We start from the raw sequence: 17,045 nt of genomic DNA on the forward strand, positions 1-17,045 counted from the left end.
GCAAAAATAAAGGTGGTTTTGTGATTTTCCATGTCTTGGCTCCTAACTGGTTGAGTGCTCAGGTAGGTAAAACAGGGGTGTCATTTATGGGCCCCTCAAAGTCCAACAGGAGGCAGCTGGAGGCTGCTGCCTAAGTCTAGAGGGGAGGCGATCAGGACCCCCCCTAAGCCTGAATCACAGAACTGGACAGATTTCAAAGGAGGACGAACAATGTTAGGTGATGTCGGGCAGGGGGAGGGTGGGAAAACGGGAGAGTCAGAAGAGAAGGCTTTCAGGAATTCCCTGGCAGTCCAGTGGTTAGGAGTCAGTGCTTTCACTGCTGGGGCCCAGGTTCAATACCTGGTGCCTCGCGGCGTGGCCAAAGAAGAAAAAAAGAAGAGAAAGCTTTCTAAGTCTTTCTCAGGCTTTCAGAGCACAGTCCTGGATGATAAAGACTTGGGAATGCCACAAACACCAATCACCCCATGGGCGCTTTGCACACGTTCTGCATCTCTTGAATCCTTGCAATACCTCTGTTATTTTTACTCCCATTTTCCAGATGAGAAACTGAGGCCCAGAGAGAAAACAAGACAGTAGGAGAGGTGAGAATGAAATGATGTTCATCTATCAGATGCTGAGTTTGGGGTACCCCGCTCCAAAGCCTTGCTGGGGGGATGAACATGTGCAGAACGGGCTGCCCCCTGCAGGGGAGCCGGCTCAAGGGGACTCACAAAGAATTCTGCCTGAAGCAGGAAGGGGTCCAGGGCCTTCTCGTGAAGCTCTTCGGCCAGGAGGACACGGGAGGCGCTGAGCAGGTACTCGCGGGCCGACTCCTCGCGTGGGGACATGAGATAGCCGAACCCCTCCTCATTGCAGCCCGGGGTGCACATGTCCAGGGTCAGGGAGACGTTGGAGCCCCTCCTGGAAGGACCGGGTAAGGAGGGGTGAGTATCAGGGTCAGGGACGGCCATCAGCTGGGGGCCTTGGAGCAGGAGGATGAGGGAGGGAGAGATGGGGGTGGGAACCAGGTGGGCTCCAGAGACAGGAGTGGGTGTGACATCTCCCCTGACACAGGGAGCGTGCGGCTCAGCCCCGAGGCTTAGGCTGCCTGTGGTGGAGTAGCCGAGTGTGGCCTCAGCCCGGTTCCCAAGGTTCAATGCAAGGGCCCTGAGCACTCTCCTCTGCCACTGCTGGAGGTAGTTCCCAGCCCTGTGGCCCCAGGAAGCTCACAGAGAGGGTGCCCGCCTGGAGCAGAGAAGCAGGGCTCGACCTTCTATATACCAGCCCCGGACCGGCAGTCTGCAAGGACGCAGAATCCAGGAGAGGCCTGGGAAAGATGGGGTCTCAGGGGCAGCACAGCGGCAGCGAGGATGAGCAGACGCAACAAACCCTACTGTGTTCAGGGCACAGCACGGGAAAGCCCTCGTTACACGGAAAGGGGATCTGAGTGCTACAGCGGGGACGAGAATGGCCCAAGCACACAGTGAGGGGGTGGCAGAGGTGAAACAAAAAGCTAGGTTTTCCGAGTCCTCATCCAGTGCTCTTTCCATGACATCATGTGGGCATCTCAACCTTGGTGTGATCTGGCTTACCCAGCCAGGCCCCCAAAAGAGAGTGCTGACACCTCCCAACGTGTGCTCTGTGGAACACTATGAGACATTATAAAAGAGAGCTAGTGGGAACCTGTATAGCACAGGGAGCTCAGCTCAGTGCTCTGTGAGGACCAAGATGGGTGGGATGGGGGTGGGGTGGGAGGGAGGTCCAAGAGGGAGGGGATAGATGTATACATATAGCTGATTCACTTCACTGTACAGCAGAAACTAACAACATTGTAAAGCAACTATACTCCAATAAAAAATAAAAAAAAATTGAGTTCAAACCAAAAAAAAAAAGGGTTCTGTGGTCAGATGGCTTTGAGGAATGCCACACATTACCCTTAGTCAGTCTACAATGACTACAAGCACGTTAAAGGTCCTGACAAGTCCTGCAGTAAAGAAACCTATCCAAACCACAAGTGTATGTGCGAGCATGCACGCATGTACACTTGTGTATGCCCATGTGTTTGTGTGTAGTAACAGCATTTCTTAGCATTCACCTTGGGGCATCCTGATCTATGTGAATCAGACCTGAAGAGGATGTGTCTCCACTGGTGGGCTTATGAGCTCAGCTCTTCCCTGGGCACTGGGAGGCAGAGTCAGGCATCTGCCCTTCCGATCGGGAGCTGAGAGCTCCAGGGCCCACAGAGCCCACCTCTCCACTGGACCCACCTCTCCTGCAGACCCATGGCCTTGACAGTCAGTGAGGCAGGGTCGGCCTCAAGCTTGATGTCCATCACGCAGTCAAACACAGGTGTCTCAGGGACAGGGTCCAGGTCCAGGAAGTCATCCTCGACCTTCTCCTCCATCCACTCAGAGTAGGTGAAAGAGGGCTGACGGCTCACCGACTGGCGCCTGTCCTCGGGGGGCAGCGGGCTGGGTGGCTCTGCGGGAGTTCTCAGGAGGTGCCACACCTAGTTCGGGGCATATGGCATCATGGCAGCCCCCCTGGGTGAGGGGGTGCCCATGGAGTTGAGCCCCCTGCTCCTCCACGTGTCTGGAGCAGCCCTACTCTCCTGGGAGCTGTCTGCATTGCACCACCCCTCACCTAGATGAGAGGCTCCACCCCTGTCATGTCCTCCCAGCCCCCTCCACCTCCAACCCTCAGGTTCTTGTGGATTGAAGCCTTCTTCGTGGGGTGGGGGTAGGGTTCCTTCTCCAGTCTTCTCCCTGCCTCAGCCCCTTTCCCCAGCCAAGAACGCTGCAAACCAATTTTGAGAAAGACGGCACCTCTCTCCCCAGGCTGGGCGCACTGGTGGAAGGAGACGGGTACCCCATCCTCAGCCCTACCCAGAAGGTGTAGTCTGTAGGTCAAATGGGAGAAGGTGGGGATCGGGCCTCAGGGTCACGGAAGAGGAGCACGGAGGCTGGTTCAGGAGGAGTCTTACCAAGGTGGTGATGAGGACCACGGACAGAGAGACCAGCAGCAGATTAGGGACGTCCCAGGTCCCAACAGCCAGCCAGGCCTGGAGAACATCAGACAAACAGGTCAGGGTGATGGGGGGGTGGGCAGAGTTCTCATGTTTCAACAGGGATAAAATCAAGGCTCTGAAAACTTTGGACCCGGTCTGGGTGGGGGACAGGGAGAAACACTTCAGGGGCCAGTAAATACCTCCTGAACTCAAAGAAGCCCTAGGCAGGGGTTGGTGGGACTGGAGGCCCCCGAGCATTCCCTCCTACCCTGGGGCTCCCTGGAGCGTACTCACCGAGGGTCCCAGCTGCTCCAGGAGCGTGAGCACGGAGGAGATGAGGTCTGTGGCATTTTGCGACCAGATGGGGCCGTAGCCGCTGAGCCAGAGCATCCCGCAGGCGAGCTGGGGCGGCCGGGGGCAGCACGCTGAGCCCGGAGCCTGGGCTCCTTGCTCCCATATACCCCCATCTCCCCACCCTCGAGAGCTCCCCTTCAGCCTCAACCTGGCCCCCCAAGGCCCAGACTGCGCAGCTGGGGCAAGGGCCTGGGACCTCTCCCTAGAGAAGAGCTGACTCAAGGGAGCCAAGAGAAAGCCCTTCCCAGAGGGGACCCTGCCACCCCACCAGGTACACATAACAAGGAGAGTCTCCCAGAGATGCCTCCAGAGACAGGAAGTCCTCAGAAGAACCCCTGCGGGGCCAGGGGGTTGGGAGTGGGCCTGTGTTCCTACTTCTGAGGTCAGGGTGTGAGGGGTTTATGGCTCAGAACTCCAGCCTTCTCCTCACACCAGCCCGAGGGCTGGAGTCACGAGGGACGCCACGGAGGCCCCTCATCCTTCTGTGTCCCCAGGCGGCCATCTCGGGGAGGAAGTGGAGGCCGTCCCTCAACCCGCCCTCCCTCCAGGCCCCGCAAGGCCTGTGATGTCCTTACCAGGAACTGGGAGGCAGCCAGCAGGCACAGGCTGCTCCTGACAGCGAAGGAGGGGCTCCTGGCGTCTCGAGGTGGTGGCTTCTGAGCTGTCTCTGAAGGCGGTGAAGGAGACGGGGGCAGTGGCACCTCTCTCTGCAAGGCCGTGGGCCCCTCGGCCTGGTCCAGCGCCTGCATCCCTACCGGCTGGGGGACACCTGCGGAAGGCGGACACGCGGCCGGTGATCCGGGCCCTGCCGACCCCGGCGGACCGCTCCTTCTGGGGCTGCCGTGGCTTCCTCTCAATCCGGGATCAGTCAGCCTGGCTCCGCTTCCAGCAGTCACCCTCGATTAGCAAAGCAATACTCACCTACCTTCGTCAGAAAGAGCTAAGTGTGGGTGGACAAATTATTTCTCTTTGATTTCTCCAGTAACAGAGTTAAAATGGCAGGAGGTTTTTCAGGGAGTTAACATCGTGGTGTTTACACAGCTTCATTCTTTTCCCATTCCTTAAGGAAACGAAAAACCACCACCTCAAACTCAATTAAGAGAGAGAGGGAAAAAAAGGTACGGCATGACCAGGCCGTGACCCTGAGCAGCCCACCCATGCCTGCCCTCTGGGTTTTCGTCTCTCATGCTCTGCGCCCCGACTCAGTATGTGTGCCGGGGGGGAGACGCCGGACACTTGACAAGGTCACAGCCCCGTGCCCCTTCCCCACCTCAAGACCCCACACTGAGGGGGGATGGGGGTGGTCAGGATGGTGTGGAGGAAAATCTCGGTGCAGCAGAATTGATGTCAAACGTCTAAGATCCAGTTCTGGGTCTATCCCTGGTTGTGTGACCTTGGGAAAGTCACCCCCTCCTTTCTGGACCTCAATTTCCACACCTCGAAAATGGGGGTTGGGGGGTCTCCCTTGGTTTTCTTTTTTAAAGTTGTTGCTGTTTTTGATGTGGACCATTTTAAAAATCTTTATTGAATTTTTTACAATATTGTTTCTGTTTTACGTTTTGTTTTTTTGGGCACAAGGCATGTGGGATCTTGCTTCCCGACTAGGGATCGAACCCGCGGCCCCTGCATTGGAAGGCGAAGTCTTAACCACTGGACCGCCAGGGAAGTCCTCTGGTTTTCTAACTGTGCTTTAAGGAGCCCTGGTGTTTTCTCAGGTGCACCAGCTACGACCAAGGGCTCTGGGTCCCTGTGCCTGGGCCTCAGCCGTGGGAGCTGTTCAATACCGTTCCATATACTGGGTTTCCTCTAAGATGATTTCAACACAAGGTTCCACGACTAAACAAGTCTGAACAGCACTGGCTTGGATCTGATGCCCTGGTGGAGTGTGGAGATTCCAGCAGCACCACCGCAGTGAGCCCAGCGGTTGGAGCTCCCCATTTAAACCCACACCGTCCAATCTATTGCCAAGAAGAGAGGCACCGGCAAGACGGACGTGTACGGCTTGATGGTGGAGATGGGACGGTCCACATACCACTGTGTATATATATGGGACAATGGACTCCTTTTCTGGTTGGGAGACAACCGAACACCCACAGCCAAGACCACGCGAGGCCAACATAGTTGTCTACATGCTCGCTTGGTTACGTGACAAGTATTTGCTGAGCATCTCGCATGGCCTGGATCAACAATGCGGTGATCCTGGGGATACCTGTATTTCTCTCCCAGGCTCCTCCTTCCCAGACCTGACCCTGTATAGCTCCCTACCTGCTGTGGTCCAGCCACACTCTTTGGCAGTTCCTCGGGTAAGCCCACACCCCATGTTTTGCATATCCTGTCCCCTCTGCCAGGAACATTCCCCCAACATCCCGCTCCCCTCAACTGTCCCCAAAACACTTTGCCAAGTTGACTCCTAATCATCTTGTAGAACTCAATCAGCTGCCTCCTAAAGGAGGGGCTCCCCTACCACACACACTCAGCAACCCACATCCCTCCTTCATACGACCAGCAGCAACAATACACCTGGCGAACACACAGCCCTGCTTTGAGTGCTCTGCACGTTAATCTATTCACTCTTCATGGTACCCTATGAAGTTGGCACTACTATTATCCTCATTTTACAGAAGAGAAAGATGAGGTGCAGAGAGGCTAATAAGTGGTTGAGGTGGGTTTGAAGTGAGGCACTTGGACAGGCTCTGAGCTACAGTACACTCACTCCAGTCTGTCAAAATTATTTGTTGAATATAATCTCCCCCAGTCTCTGTAAGTTCCACGAGGGCAAGAGCAGTATTGGTTTTGCTCATCCTGACTGTCCACAACATGCAGCGCTAGTCCTGGCATGTAAGTCTACAATCAATATTTCCTAAATGAGTGAATGATGATGGGTAAGTGATAAACAAGGATAATAATACATTCTTTGAAAAGCTGCGATGAAGACGGTAGATCCTATAGATGCAACATCCAACTTGGCACCTGGCATCTAGTAGTTGCTCAAGAAACATCAGATTATAATAATGACAACACGTAACTCCTGCCTTCAAAAGGCTCAAGTCAGCTGGGTAAAACAGACCAGTGGATGAGTGTTTACAATACAGTGCATTACGTGAAAAATCTAAGTGCTGGTAGAGCCTAGGGGCCTCTACCTTTGCCCAGGGAGGCTATAGTTACTAACCACAAGAGCAGATATCTCAGATCCAGCCGCTGCTAAGAGATGGATCACGTAGGAAGCCAAGAGTTTCCACTATTGATAAGCAGAGGGTTGATTACCCGAGTGGCAAGTTCTCCACCCACACCTTCAGAAAAAGCAGTCGATGTGTGATGGCAAATACGGACAGGTAGGAGGGGTACAGCTCAGGGGCCACCTGGCTTGGCTCGTAACACACACTGTGGACTTTGGGCAATCCTTTCTCCCCCCTGGGTCTCAGTTTCCTTATCTGTAAAAGAGGGAGAACACAGTGCTTCTTAGATGCTTCTCCCATCCTTAGAGCAGAGGGGACATGGGTCTTTGGGGAAAAACAGCAAGTCACATGATCCTGGACTTTGCTGCTTTGTTTGAAAATTCATGGGTGTTCTTTATTCTATTCTATGGCATATCTGTGCTTGTTTTGATCTTAAAATAATGTTTTCTTTTTCCTCCCAAAGCTTGGAATCAAATTTATGCTTCAGGAAAATGTTCTACATTTATCCTGTGGCTTTGCCCTCAGGGGTACATGCACCCCAGTCTGAGAAGCCTGGAACCTGCCTGCAATAAAACGTCATCATGCTGCCGTTAGTAATGACTCTGTAGATAAATATTTAATAATGGGGAAAGAAATTTCGATGGTGTGGAGTGAGAAAGGCAAGGTTACAAAACAGTCTGCTCTCCTTGGCCTTAAAAATTAAGAAAGTATATAAAAAGGTGGAGAATCCCCGATGAAAGACGAGAGGCTAAGTCAAGTGGTGCTTGGAAAGCGTGCAGTACACCGGACGCCGGGCACACAGGAAGTGTTTAATGAACACCATACACGGTAAATGGGAAGAACAGAAGACAGGTAGTAGTAACAATAGTTCTTTGGAGGAGGGTGAGAGTAGAGTGATTTTTTTCATTGTTTACATATTCTTTATTTTTATTTTTGGCTGTGTTAGGTCTTCATTGCTGTGCACAGGCTTTCTCTAGTTGAGGCGAGCGGGGCTACTCTTTGTTGCCGTGCACGGGCTTCTCATTGCAGTAGCTTCTCTTGTTGAGAAGCACAGGCTCTAGGCACGTGGGCTTCAGTAGTTGTGGTGCGCAGGCTCAGTAGTTGTGGCTCGCAGGCTCTAGAGCGCAGGTGCAGTAGTTGTGGCGCACAGGCTTAGTTGCTCCACGGCATGTGGGATCTTCCCGGACCAGGGATCGAACCTATGTCCCCTGCATTGGCAGGCGGATTCTTAACCACTGCACCACCAGAGAAGTCCCTGTTTATATATTCTAAATTTCCTCCAATAAGTAAACAGGCACATACGTATAGAGATAAATATATATGTATATACATATACATAAATTTATTTGTAGTGAGGAAAAATATTTTTAAAAAGAGGGCACTGTTCTGAGTTCAGATATTATGAGGCCTGCTTAATATTCCCAGGTTCAGGACCCCAACTTTCACCTGTCACACCTAAATGGCATGTGGGGGGACTGGGAGAGATTGAGAGTGAGTGCAAGTCTCTGTGAGACCCACCCAGCCAGAGAGCAGCCACTCAGAAGACAGGCCCCCTGACATCACTTCTGCATATGAAAGATGGCAGGTTAACAGCCTGGCACCTTAAGGGGGCAGAAGAAAACCTGCAGGCTGGCGGGGCCCTGTATGCACCTCTCAGAGACAAGGGTGGAAGCTGTTTTTTTGTTTTTAAACCCACAGGGTATCTGGCAGCCCTGGAGGCTGGATGAGTCCAACTGAGTGCCTGGTAGATGCCTACCTTTCAGAGCAGGGTTTATTTAAAAGCTTTTCTGGGCAGAAATCTAACATTTCTTTACTCAGGAAGATACTTCTTCTCACACACACTATATTCTGCCTGTAATTCTGGAGGGGATCCACGGACCTCAGGTTAAGAACCCGTGATCTCAGGGGTGGGGAGCGGAGGTCTGTGATCAGGTGGTAGAAGTGGGGAGGTAGAGAACTGGGCTGATTTTAGTCTCTGCTCATTCATGTGTGAGTCCGACACATTTATTGAGCACCGATTATATATCAATACTTTGCCAAGCACCAGGCTAGGCTCTGTGGATACAGCAGTGAACAACACAGTGCCCGCCCTCATGGACCACAGAGGTCCTGGGCTCCTTTGTCCTTTGTCCTCCAGGTCCTGCTCCTAGAGATCACGCCAGCCCTTCTCCTCACCCTGCCCACCCTTCCACTCACTGTCTTGCTCCGGAATGAGAATGCCAGATCTCTTGGGTAGGCTCTGTGCAGCTCCCAAAGCGCTTGTGCGCACGCAGTTCCTTTTGCTTCTCTGTGAGGTAGACATTGGCATCATCAGCCCTGTTTTGCTGGTGAGAGGCGGCTGCTTGTGTCAAGGACTGGCTTTTCAGTAGTTCACAGCAAGGTAGCTGCTTTGCCATGCACGAAGCCCTGACTCAGAGGCACCTTGCTGACAGTGACAGAACACTGGGCTCCTCTCGGGCCTGCTTCCTGCATGGGGTGAAAGGGATTTTCCAGGCATGGAAATCGGGCTGAGCGAGGTTCAGTGGCTTGCCCAAGTCCGTGCAGACCCGAGATGCAAACCCAGGCCTTCCTGACGCCAAGTGGTCTTTCCGCTTTGCCAAACTGCTTCTCAGGAGAGGTCACTGCAGCAAAGGCAGGGAGATGATGAGAACCTGGGAGGGAGGGAGTCCCTGTGTCTGGGGATCCTTGAACCCTAACCAGCTGCATGGGGGTGGCGGTGCAGCTTTTGTGCCAGATCCCGGCTCCTCAAAGGCTGTATCTTATGAAAGGAAGGAACACTGGAAGGCAGGCGCTCTGCATCCTGGGCCAGAGCTCTAGGGGCCCTGGGTAAGGCGTGCAGGCAAGTGGCCTTGAGGGTTTACCCTGGGCATGTGGAAACACCACGATCCCTCTCCCGTCACCTGGCACCCAAATCCCACCATTAAACTCTGCAGCCACGGTGTGCCCCGGGGCCGGCCCCGCCCGAGCCCGAGGACATGGCTGTTCCTGTTGGTGACTCATCCTCGGAGCTGCCAGCCGCGGAACCGGAGCCGGAAGGCTGGCCCGCTTCTGTTTACATGAGGAGGGAGCTCTTGCCCCATTCAGCTTTTCTTCTCTTCCCAAACGTGGCCAGGAGGGACCTCCCCACCATGCCCACGTAGCCATGGGGGCGCTGACCAACACAACATCACACTCAGCCCTGCCCGGGCTTCTAGAACCACTGACGGGCAGAGCCAGACCAGCCTTGAGGGGCATCTGGTCTAGTCTGCTGGTTTCTCAGATGGGGAAACTGAGGCCGAGAGGGAAAGTGGCTTGCTGTAGGTCAACAGTCAGCCAAACGTAGAGCCAGGACCACTGAGGGCTAACACGTACTGAGCGCTCACTGAGTGCTTCACGTATATTAACCCATTTAATCCTCACAACAATGCTAGAAGGTACTGCTCTTACTCCCATTTTACAGATGAAGTAACTGAGGCACACGGGCGTTAAGTCGCTTGGCCAAGTCAGCTAACAGTAGGCAGAAGCTAAGACTAGAACCCGGGCAGCCTGCGGCCAGAGCCCATACCGTTAACCAACCCACCAGATGAGACTAGCTCAGGTGATCAGCTCTCCACACCACAGCATCTTGAAGAAATCTCCAACACTCCTGACCCTCCATGTGTTCACAAGTACAGCGTCATCTCTGTGGGAGATGGTGCTGGGCTCCACAGCCCATCACTGTGTCTGAAACCCCACCCTTAGACACAGACACTTGTTTATAGGATTACTGCTCTTACCTCACTGTGGGGATGGAGGGGAGTGGAGGCGGCGGGGGGCCTGTCTGCAGACACCTGAGGGGGCTGTGCTAGGGAAGGGGGCACGTCAAGAGCTGAGAATGGGACCAGTGTGTGGAGGCTCTTGGGAGGCAGATTTCCAAGTACCTCAGAGACACTATTGGTTTGGTTCCAGGCCGCTGCAATAAAGCAAACACCGCAATAAAGCAAGTCACACGAATTTTTCGGTTTCCCAGTCCATACAAAGGTTACGTCTGTACTCTACTGTAGTCTATTAAGTATGCAGTAGCATTATGTCTAAAAGAACAATGTACACACCTGCATTTAAAAAAACACTATTGGAAAAATGGTGCCGACAGACTTGCTCAATGCAGGGTTGCCACAAGCCTTCAGTTTGTGAAAACCGCAGTATCTGTGAAGCGCACTCAAGCGAAGCGCAATAAAAGGAGGTACCTCTGTAACAAGAACGATCTCTAGGACCCGGCCCTATCCAGCCAGCACTGCAGCTCTTGCTGTCCCTACAAGTGCCTTGTTTCTGGGGAGGAAGCTCCTTGGGGGGACTCCTAGCCAAAGCTCTGGAGTCACCCATACTTAGCTTTGAAGCCCGACTGTGCCACTTACCACCTGTGTGACCTTGGGGAAGTGACTCAATCTCTCCTCTGGACAACAGATCCACTAAGCCTTGCTGGCTGGGGTCTGAGGATGCCATAAGGTAATAAATGCCCAGTGCTTAGCCTGGTGCCTGGCGCACGGTGAACGCTCGGTAAATAGCAGCAGAATTGAGAGAGGAGGGGGAGGAGGGGAGGGGAGGGGAGCATGAGGGACAGGCAACAGGACCGGGTCCCTTTCATCTGCCAGGTGAGCCCCTCAGGAGGACAGTGGGTGCCCTGCCCCCACGTGGGCGAGGGCTTTGACCGACTGGCACCTGGGGTCGGTGGATGGAGTGGGCATGGGCCGGGGGTTGAGGAAGTGGGGCAGCTTTGCTCTCTCAGTTAATTAAATCTGAAATGCTAGCAAGCTTTCAAAACAAAAGGCAACTCAAGTACTCTTTGGATGGGGTATAATAAAATGGTTCTATCTGAAATTGCAAACAGCTTTGTTGCTGCAAACAAAGGCTCAGTTCTTTGTGCTTCTCTGGAGCGGAGGCCCAGAAGTACAAGGGTGAAAAGGGTCAATGAAACTCTGAGGGTGCAGCTACCCCCTCCCCCCAGCCCACGGTGAGAACTAAAATAACCAACGGAGAGGCCCTGGGCAGTGGGTACCAGAGGTCCCTAGTGCCTGAGACTTAAGCCCAAACATGTGGGGAGGGAGGGACAGAATTGGGAGAGCCTCTTGCTCCACCCTCCCATTTTACAGATGAGGAAACTGAGGTCCAGAGAGTAAGAGGCAGAATCAGGACTGGCACACATGTCTTTAACCCTCTGGTTCAGTTTTCACTCGTTAGGCCAGCATGGGATGTTTCACAGGGGCTGCCTGTGGGTACCTGAAGGTCTGAGGCCTCCCTCCCTGACAGCAGAAGGCTGGGTCCTGGTTTGGGGTTGCTTGGTGGGTCCTGGTAAATGCTCTCAGAGGTCTAGGAAAGTCCAGGGGATAGGAGGTGAGCAAGAGCCAACCAAGACCCCCCAGGACAGATGTGCTGACAAATTCCAACCCTCCAGGGACTGTTGCCCTCAGTAACTGGGGAGGCTCACAACACTGGCAGTGTCAAGAGGCCTGGGTAGCAGTTCTAGCTCTGTGAGGAGTGGGCTGTGTGACCCTGGGCGTCTCACTGCCTTTACGGGCCTCAGAGGCCTTCTGTAAATTCAGAGTGTGCCTGGGGGTCTTTAAGGGCCCTTCTAAGGCTAAAGATCCACTGTTGCCTTTTTTAAAAAAACAAATCTGAGCCCCTGCTTTAGTTTCGTTCGATGGCTTCCCCTTGTTCTTAGAATAAAGGCCCAAATCCCTGCCACGGCCATCAATAAAGGCCCAGCATGCTCTGTCCCCTGCGTATCTCCCCAGCTACCACCCACACCGTTTCCTCCTGGTTCTCTGTGTTCCAGATCCTCTGCTGGAACCAATCCGGGAAGTAGAAAACTCTGGAAATGCGTGCTTCTGCTCCACAAAATTCTTACCTAGTCCTAGGAAACACATAAGCTGTAAGCCAAAGCGCCCTCCTGTGCTATCTGCGGTGGGGTGGGAGGAGCGGGGCACCTACATTCCCATCACTTGGGGAAGCTGGTAGGCCGCGTCCAGGGACACACTGGGGAATACTCTGCAGCCCTTAGAAGCAAAGGATCAGAGGACATACGGCACCATGGAAGGACCTCAGAAACACGGCTGAGCGAAAAGAATGAGACCGAACACAACACAATAGACACAAATTTTAAAAATATATACACACGACATACTGCCACTCATTCTGCAAGAGCACACAGAAACGCACAAAATACGCCTTAAACACGTTAGAACACACTAACTGTGGAGAGAAGGGACCTGGCGGTGGGAGACAAAAGAGAAAAAATCAGTGAATGAAACCAGAGAGGGGCACTGCGGGGACCCGTGAAGAAAGCGGGGCCACAGAGGAGTATGACTGACAGCTCTGAACCTACCACCAGTCACTACCCCCTGCTCCCCCAGGTAAAAACAAAACCAGTTGAGTTGGAGGGGGGGCCAAGGTCCAATGGGGAAAGAATGAACGAAAGCAGAGGACCCTCCATCCCGTCTGTGTCCTGGAACTGGGAGAATTACAGAGCGAGAACTTGTTCCTCCTGCCCTGGGAACGGACACCCACTGAAGGACTCATGGACTTAGTGAAACAGAGCTGCCTGTCAAGGACCCCTGAGTCTCCCCTTCTCTGAACTGGTTCACCAACATGACATGACGTGAGTCATTTAGTTGGCTTTCTATGGGGTGGAGGGAGGGATTCCATGCCTTGGTGACTGTCTCCACCGATGCCCCCAAAGGATTAACCAGCCCCCATTAAGATCCCTGGGGTTGGGTCAGCCCCCGACTCTGTGCCTGCCCTGCTGAGCAACCCAACCTGGAGGGAGGTGACTCACCCCAGGGGGCCCCCATGATCCCCAGCTACCACTCTTGCCTGGCGAGGATTAATAAATATTTTCCGGTGGCCAATCTTTTTTTTTTTTTTTTTTTTTTGGCCACGCCGCGCAGCATGTAGGATCTTAGTTCCCCGACCAGGGATCGAACCCACACCCCTGCAGTGGAAGTGCGGGGTCTTAACCGCCAGATCGCCAGGGAAGTCCCAGATGGCCAATCTTTTAAAAATGATTTTGGAAAATATGAGGGGGAAAAAACCCATAAAAGCATAAATGAACCCCAAGTCATCCATGATCCTACCACACTGAGAAAGGCACTGGTTTCCTTTAGATATATTTTCTAGTATTTTTTTCTCTCTCTGTGGGTGGATTTTTTCGCCCACCATTCTGTATACAGTTGGCTCTCTGTATCTGCGGGTTCCACAGCTGTGGATATGGAGGGCCAACTGTACAGGCATATCCTGAGAATATGCCTTTTTGAATTGCAAGGATTCGACTCTTAAGCAGTATGGTAGACAGCCTCCAGGGGGCCCTAGTGATCCCTCTTTCCTGGTATTCACACCAAGGTGCCAGACATGTAAGAAAAGCTTTCTTGGACCTTCTATTCCAGCCCAGCACCCGGTGAATACAGCTGAGTGAATGACCTCAGTTGAAGCCATAGGGAACAGAAGAACCTCCCAGCTGAGCCCCTCATGACCCTCTGAATCATAAACAAATAAAATGGTGGTTGTTTTAAGTGAGTAAGTTTTGAGACAATTAGGCAGCAATAGATAAACAAAGCACATCCTGAGACTTGAAAAGAAGAAATGAGCTTAAATGGAAGGAAAGAGGTTGTTGTTTTTGTTTGTTTGTTTTTAAGGTATAAAGAAGTTCCTGGGAGTTGGGGTATTTAGTCCCTGGGCCAAGTCAAGGAGAAAGGTGACAGCATCTGTCACTGCATATCTTATACAGTGATGCCCATTTGTCTGAAAGGGCTTGACATCAACCTGGGTGGAGGCACGGGACCAAACCAGATGGCCTCTTTTTTCCAGTTGCAAAGACTCTTTGTAGTTTCATCATACATCCAGGCAACTCCCAGGAATGTCAGCATTGTTTCTATACAGGAAAATGGATGACTGGCCTCTCCAGCAAGTCTGGCTCCTCTTCCCACCTGACTCTGCAAGTAAACAACACTCCCCTATGTGTCTGTGGTGGCATGTGGTGGGGAGTCATGAAAGGTCCACAGACCCGTATCACCCACTCCACATTTGAAGGTCTGGCCTGGGACTGGATGCCTGGGCCCCTGATGCCTGGGAACATGCACAGGTTTTTTTGGTTGTTGTTTATACTCCACATCCTGGCAAAATCATCACCATCATTATTAGCTACCATTTATGGAGCACTGCGTAATAAGCATTTCACACACATCAGCTTATTTAAACCTCCCAAAATGTCTGTGAAGATCTTATTATCACCCTCACTTTGCAGTGAAGAATTTGGAGCTCAAAGTGGTCAGACTATTTACCTGAGATCAAGCTGCTGGTCAGAGGCAGAGCTGAGATTGGAACCCAGGTCTGACTGCCCCTCCGGGACCCCAAGACCCAGCTAGATGGGCTCCTGCCTCCATATCTGTCCTGGTGTCTGAGGACAGTTAACCGCTACGATCGCTGATCAGTGAGTACCTGGGTTGGTACATTTCTTCTCAATACAGTGGTATCGTTATGGACTACTCTCTAAATTAGGGTTCTCAGCACATCTGGATAGTGTTGTTTGCCTTTCTTTAATTTCTATCCTAAAGTCTCAAAGACAATTCATAGTACCATTGGCCACATAAACACGCCTAAATGCATTAAAAGTCCCGAATGAAAACAGAGCCATCGATTAAAGAACTAAAAGTCAACAGCACCTAAGCTGCTGAGCGTTGATGGGCACAAGTGACATCTCAGTAATGATACTGTTTCCAAGTCTGTCTTCTCTACGTTTGTCCATCTGGGCTCCTGCACCTGGTCCCAGACCATTTGAACCAGTACCAGGCACCAGATCAGGGGGCTCTGTGAGAACAAGCATTAGCAGGTGGGGGATAAGGCCCATTCTGAGGTTAACCTGTTCCTTAAGATGCTTTGATAGCTGGTTCCTCAAGACACGAGCCAGGAACCTACTCATCCTTTAGGTCACAGTTTAAAGGCCACTTCTTCCAGGAAGCCTTCCCTGACTGCCCCCCCCCAGCCAAACCTGCCCAAGATAACGTAATGTTATTGTTGCACACTTCCATGGTACCCTGTCCTCCTGACAGCAGGGACCAGGTCTCTCCTGCTCTTCACTGTATCGTCAGTACCTGATACAGCACTGGGCACAAAGTGGATGTTCAATAAACGCTTGCTGAATCAATAACAGTGTCAGGCTGCCTTTTCAATCAGCCCTTGTTGGCTTCTGGCGAAGACCTCATCCATGTCATGGTGGGATGGCTGTGAAAGCTATGGCCTGACTCTCCCTGATGACCGGGGTAGTCACTGCGTGATTAGGATAACAAAGATTTCCTCAATACAGGCTTTCCCTTTACTTTATAAAAGACCACCCAGGATGGACAGTGGTCTCTTGCTGAGACCTAGACTTTGACCTCCTCAGAGGAGGGTCCATCTGATATCCATGATGGTACAGAGCCTAGGGCTGGGCTGGGGGTAGCCTTCAAAGCCAGGACTTAAGGTGTGGAGAAGTCAGCTGTTCCTACCAAAGGGGCAATGACCTACTCAGGCCTTCAGTGGCTACTCACAGCCTTGCATAGACCCGGCTGATCATAACACACTTAAATCTCAGGGTGGTGGGGACTGCCATGGCTCCAACCAGCTGCCGGCTGTAGGAGGCCTTTGGGAGCACCTTATTCCCCAAAGCAGTGTGGTCCTTAGATCTGGCCCCTGGGCTCCCTCTCCTCTGGCCATGCCACTCCCCATGGAGCAAAAGGCCCCCAGGGCCCAGGAGGTGTGCCCACGCCCCGCTTTCCAGGCCATGCTCTGGTTACGAGGACTCCAGAACCCTCTGCCCGAATGGCCTGAAGCCTTCATGAACGCACGTACACGCTTCTGAGCAGGGACGTGGCCTTCCCCGGGGGTATATTTAGGTCTGAGGGGTGGCCAAGTGTCAGCTAGCAGGGTGGAGTGTGAACCATACTTGCACGCACAGACTGACGTGCCCCCATGCATTCAGACGAGGGCCCTCCCAGTGCAGGACTGAGCAGGGGGTGGTGCCCCACGAGGGGCCCCAACGGCAGTCTGACCTTGGTCCCTGCAAACATTAGGAGCAGGCCTGCTCATGAACCTGCCCGCTGGAGACGCTGTGAGCAACGTGGTGACGTCATGCCATCACCAGCACCTACTGTTGCCTTATTCACCTCCTTCCCCTGCCCTGTATCCCTGAGGAAGCTGCTGGTCCCAAGCTAGGCCTGCACTGGTGCTATTCGGGCAGGAGCAGAGGTCCCAGCATCAGCAGGGTTGCCTGCTTTCTTGCAAATGTGAACACCTACACACAGAAGGGGAGAGAGTGTGAGTTTGAATGTTTAAATGTGTTTGGGTGACTGTGAGCAAGAAAATGAGGGAGGAAGTGAGCAAGTGAGGGGGAGTGCAAGAGCAAAGGAGGGTGAGCACGTGAAAAAGCGCGTGCGCACGCGAGAGGAGAAACCTGTGTATGCCCGTGCACGGACCTGGAGATACACCGGTGCCCACCACGGTACCTAGGAACTGCGTGCAGTGAGGGAGGGCAGGAATGTGCC

At 52.9% G+C, this 17,045-nt stretch overlaps 1 protein-coding gene across 3 annotated transcripts in view; it reads right to left on the reverse strand.

Annotated features, from left to right (window-relative positions):
- The window catches only part of PTPN5 (protein tyrosine phosphatase non-receptor type 5), a 54,890-nt gene that overhangs the window by 11,019 nt on the left and 26,826 nt on the right, over positions 1 to 17,045 (reverse strand). For all 3 annotated transcript variants that reach the window (XM_073808680.1, XM_033861664.2, XM_073808681.1), the window contains 5 exons: positions 3,916 to 4,109; positions 3,281 to 3,388; positions 2,963 to 3,040; positions 2,247 to 2,488; positions 711 to 900 (listed from right to left, as the gene is read on the reverse strand). In XM_073808680.1, the coding sequence (XP_073664781.1) occupies positions 711 to 900; positions 2,247 to 2,488; positions 2,963 to 3,040; positions 3,281 to 3,388; positions 3,916 to 4,109 (812 nt within the window). The remainder of the gene's footprint in view (positions 1 to 710; positions 901 to 2,246; positions 2,489 to 2,962; positions 3,041 to 3,280; positions 3,389 to 3,915; positions 4,110 to 17,045) is intronic.

Source organism: Tursiops truncatus, chromosome 8 (genome assembly GCF_011762595.2).
Source record: "Tursiops truncatus isolate mTurTru1 chromosome 8, mTurTru1.mat.Y, whole genome shotgun sequence".
In the NCBI taxonomy this organism is placed as follows: domain Eukaryota; kingdom Metazoa; phylum Chordata; class Mammalia; order Artiodactyla; family Delphinidae; genus Tursiops; species Tursiops truncatus.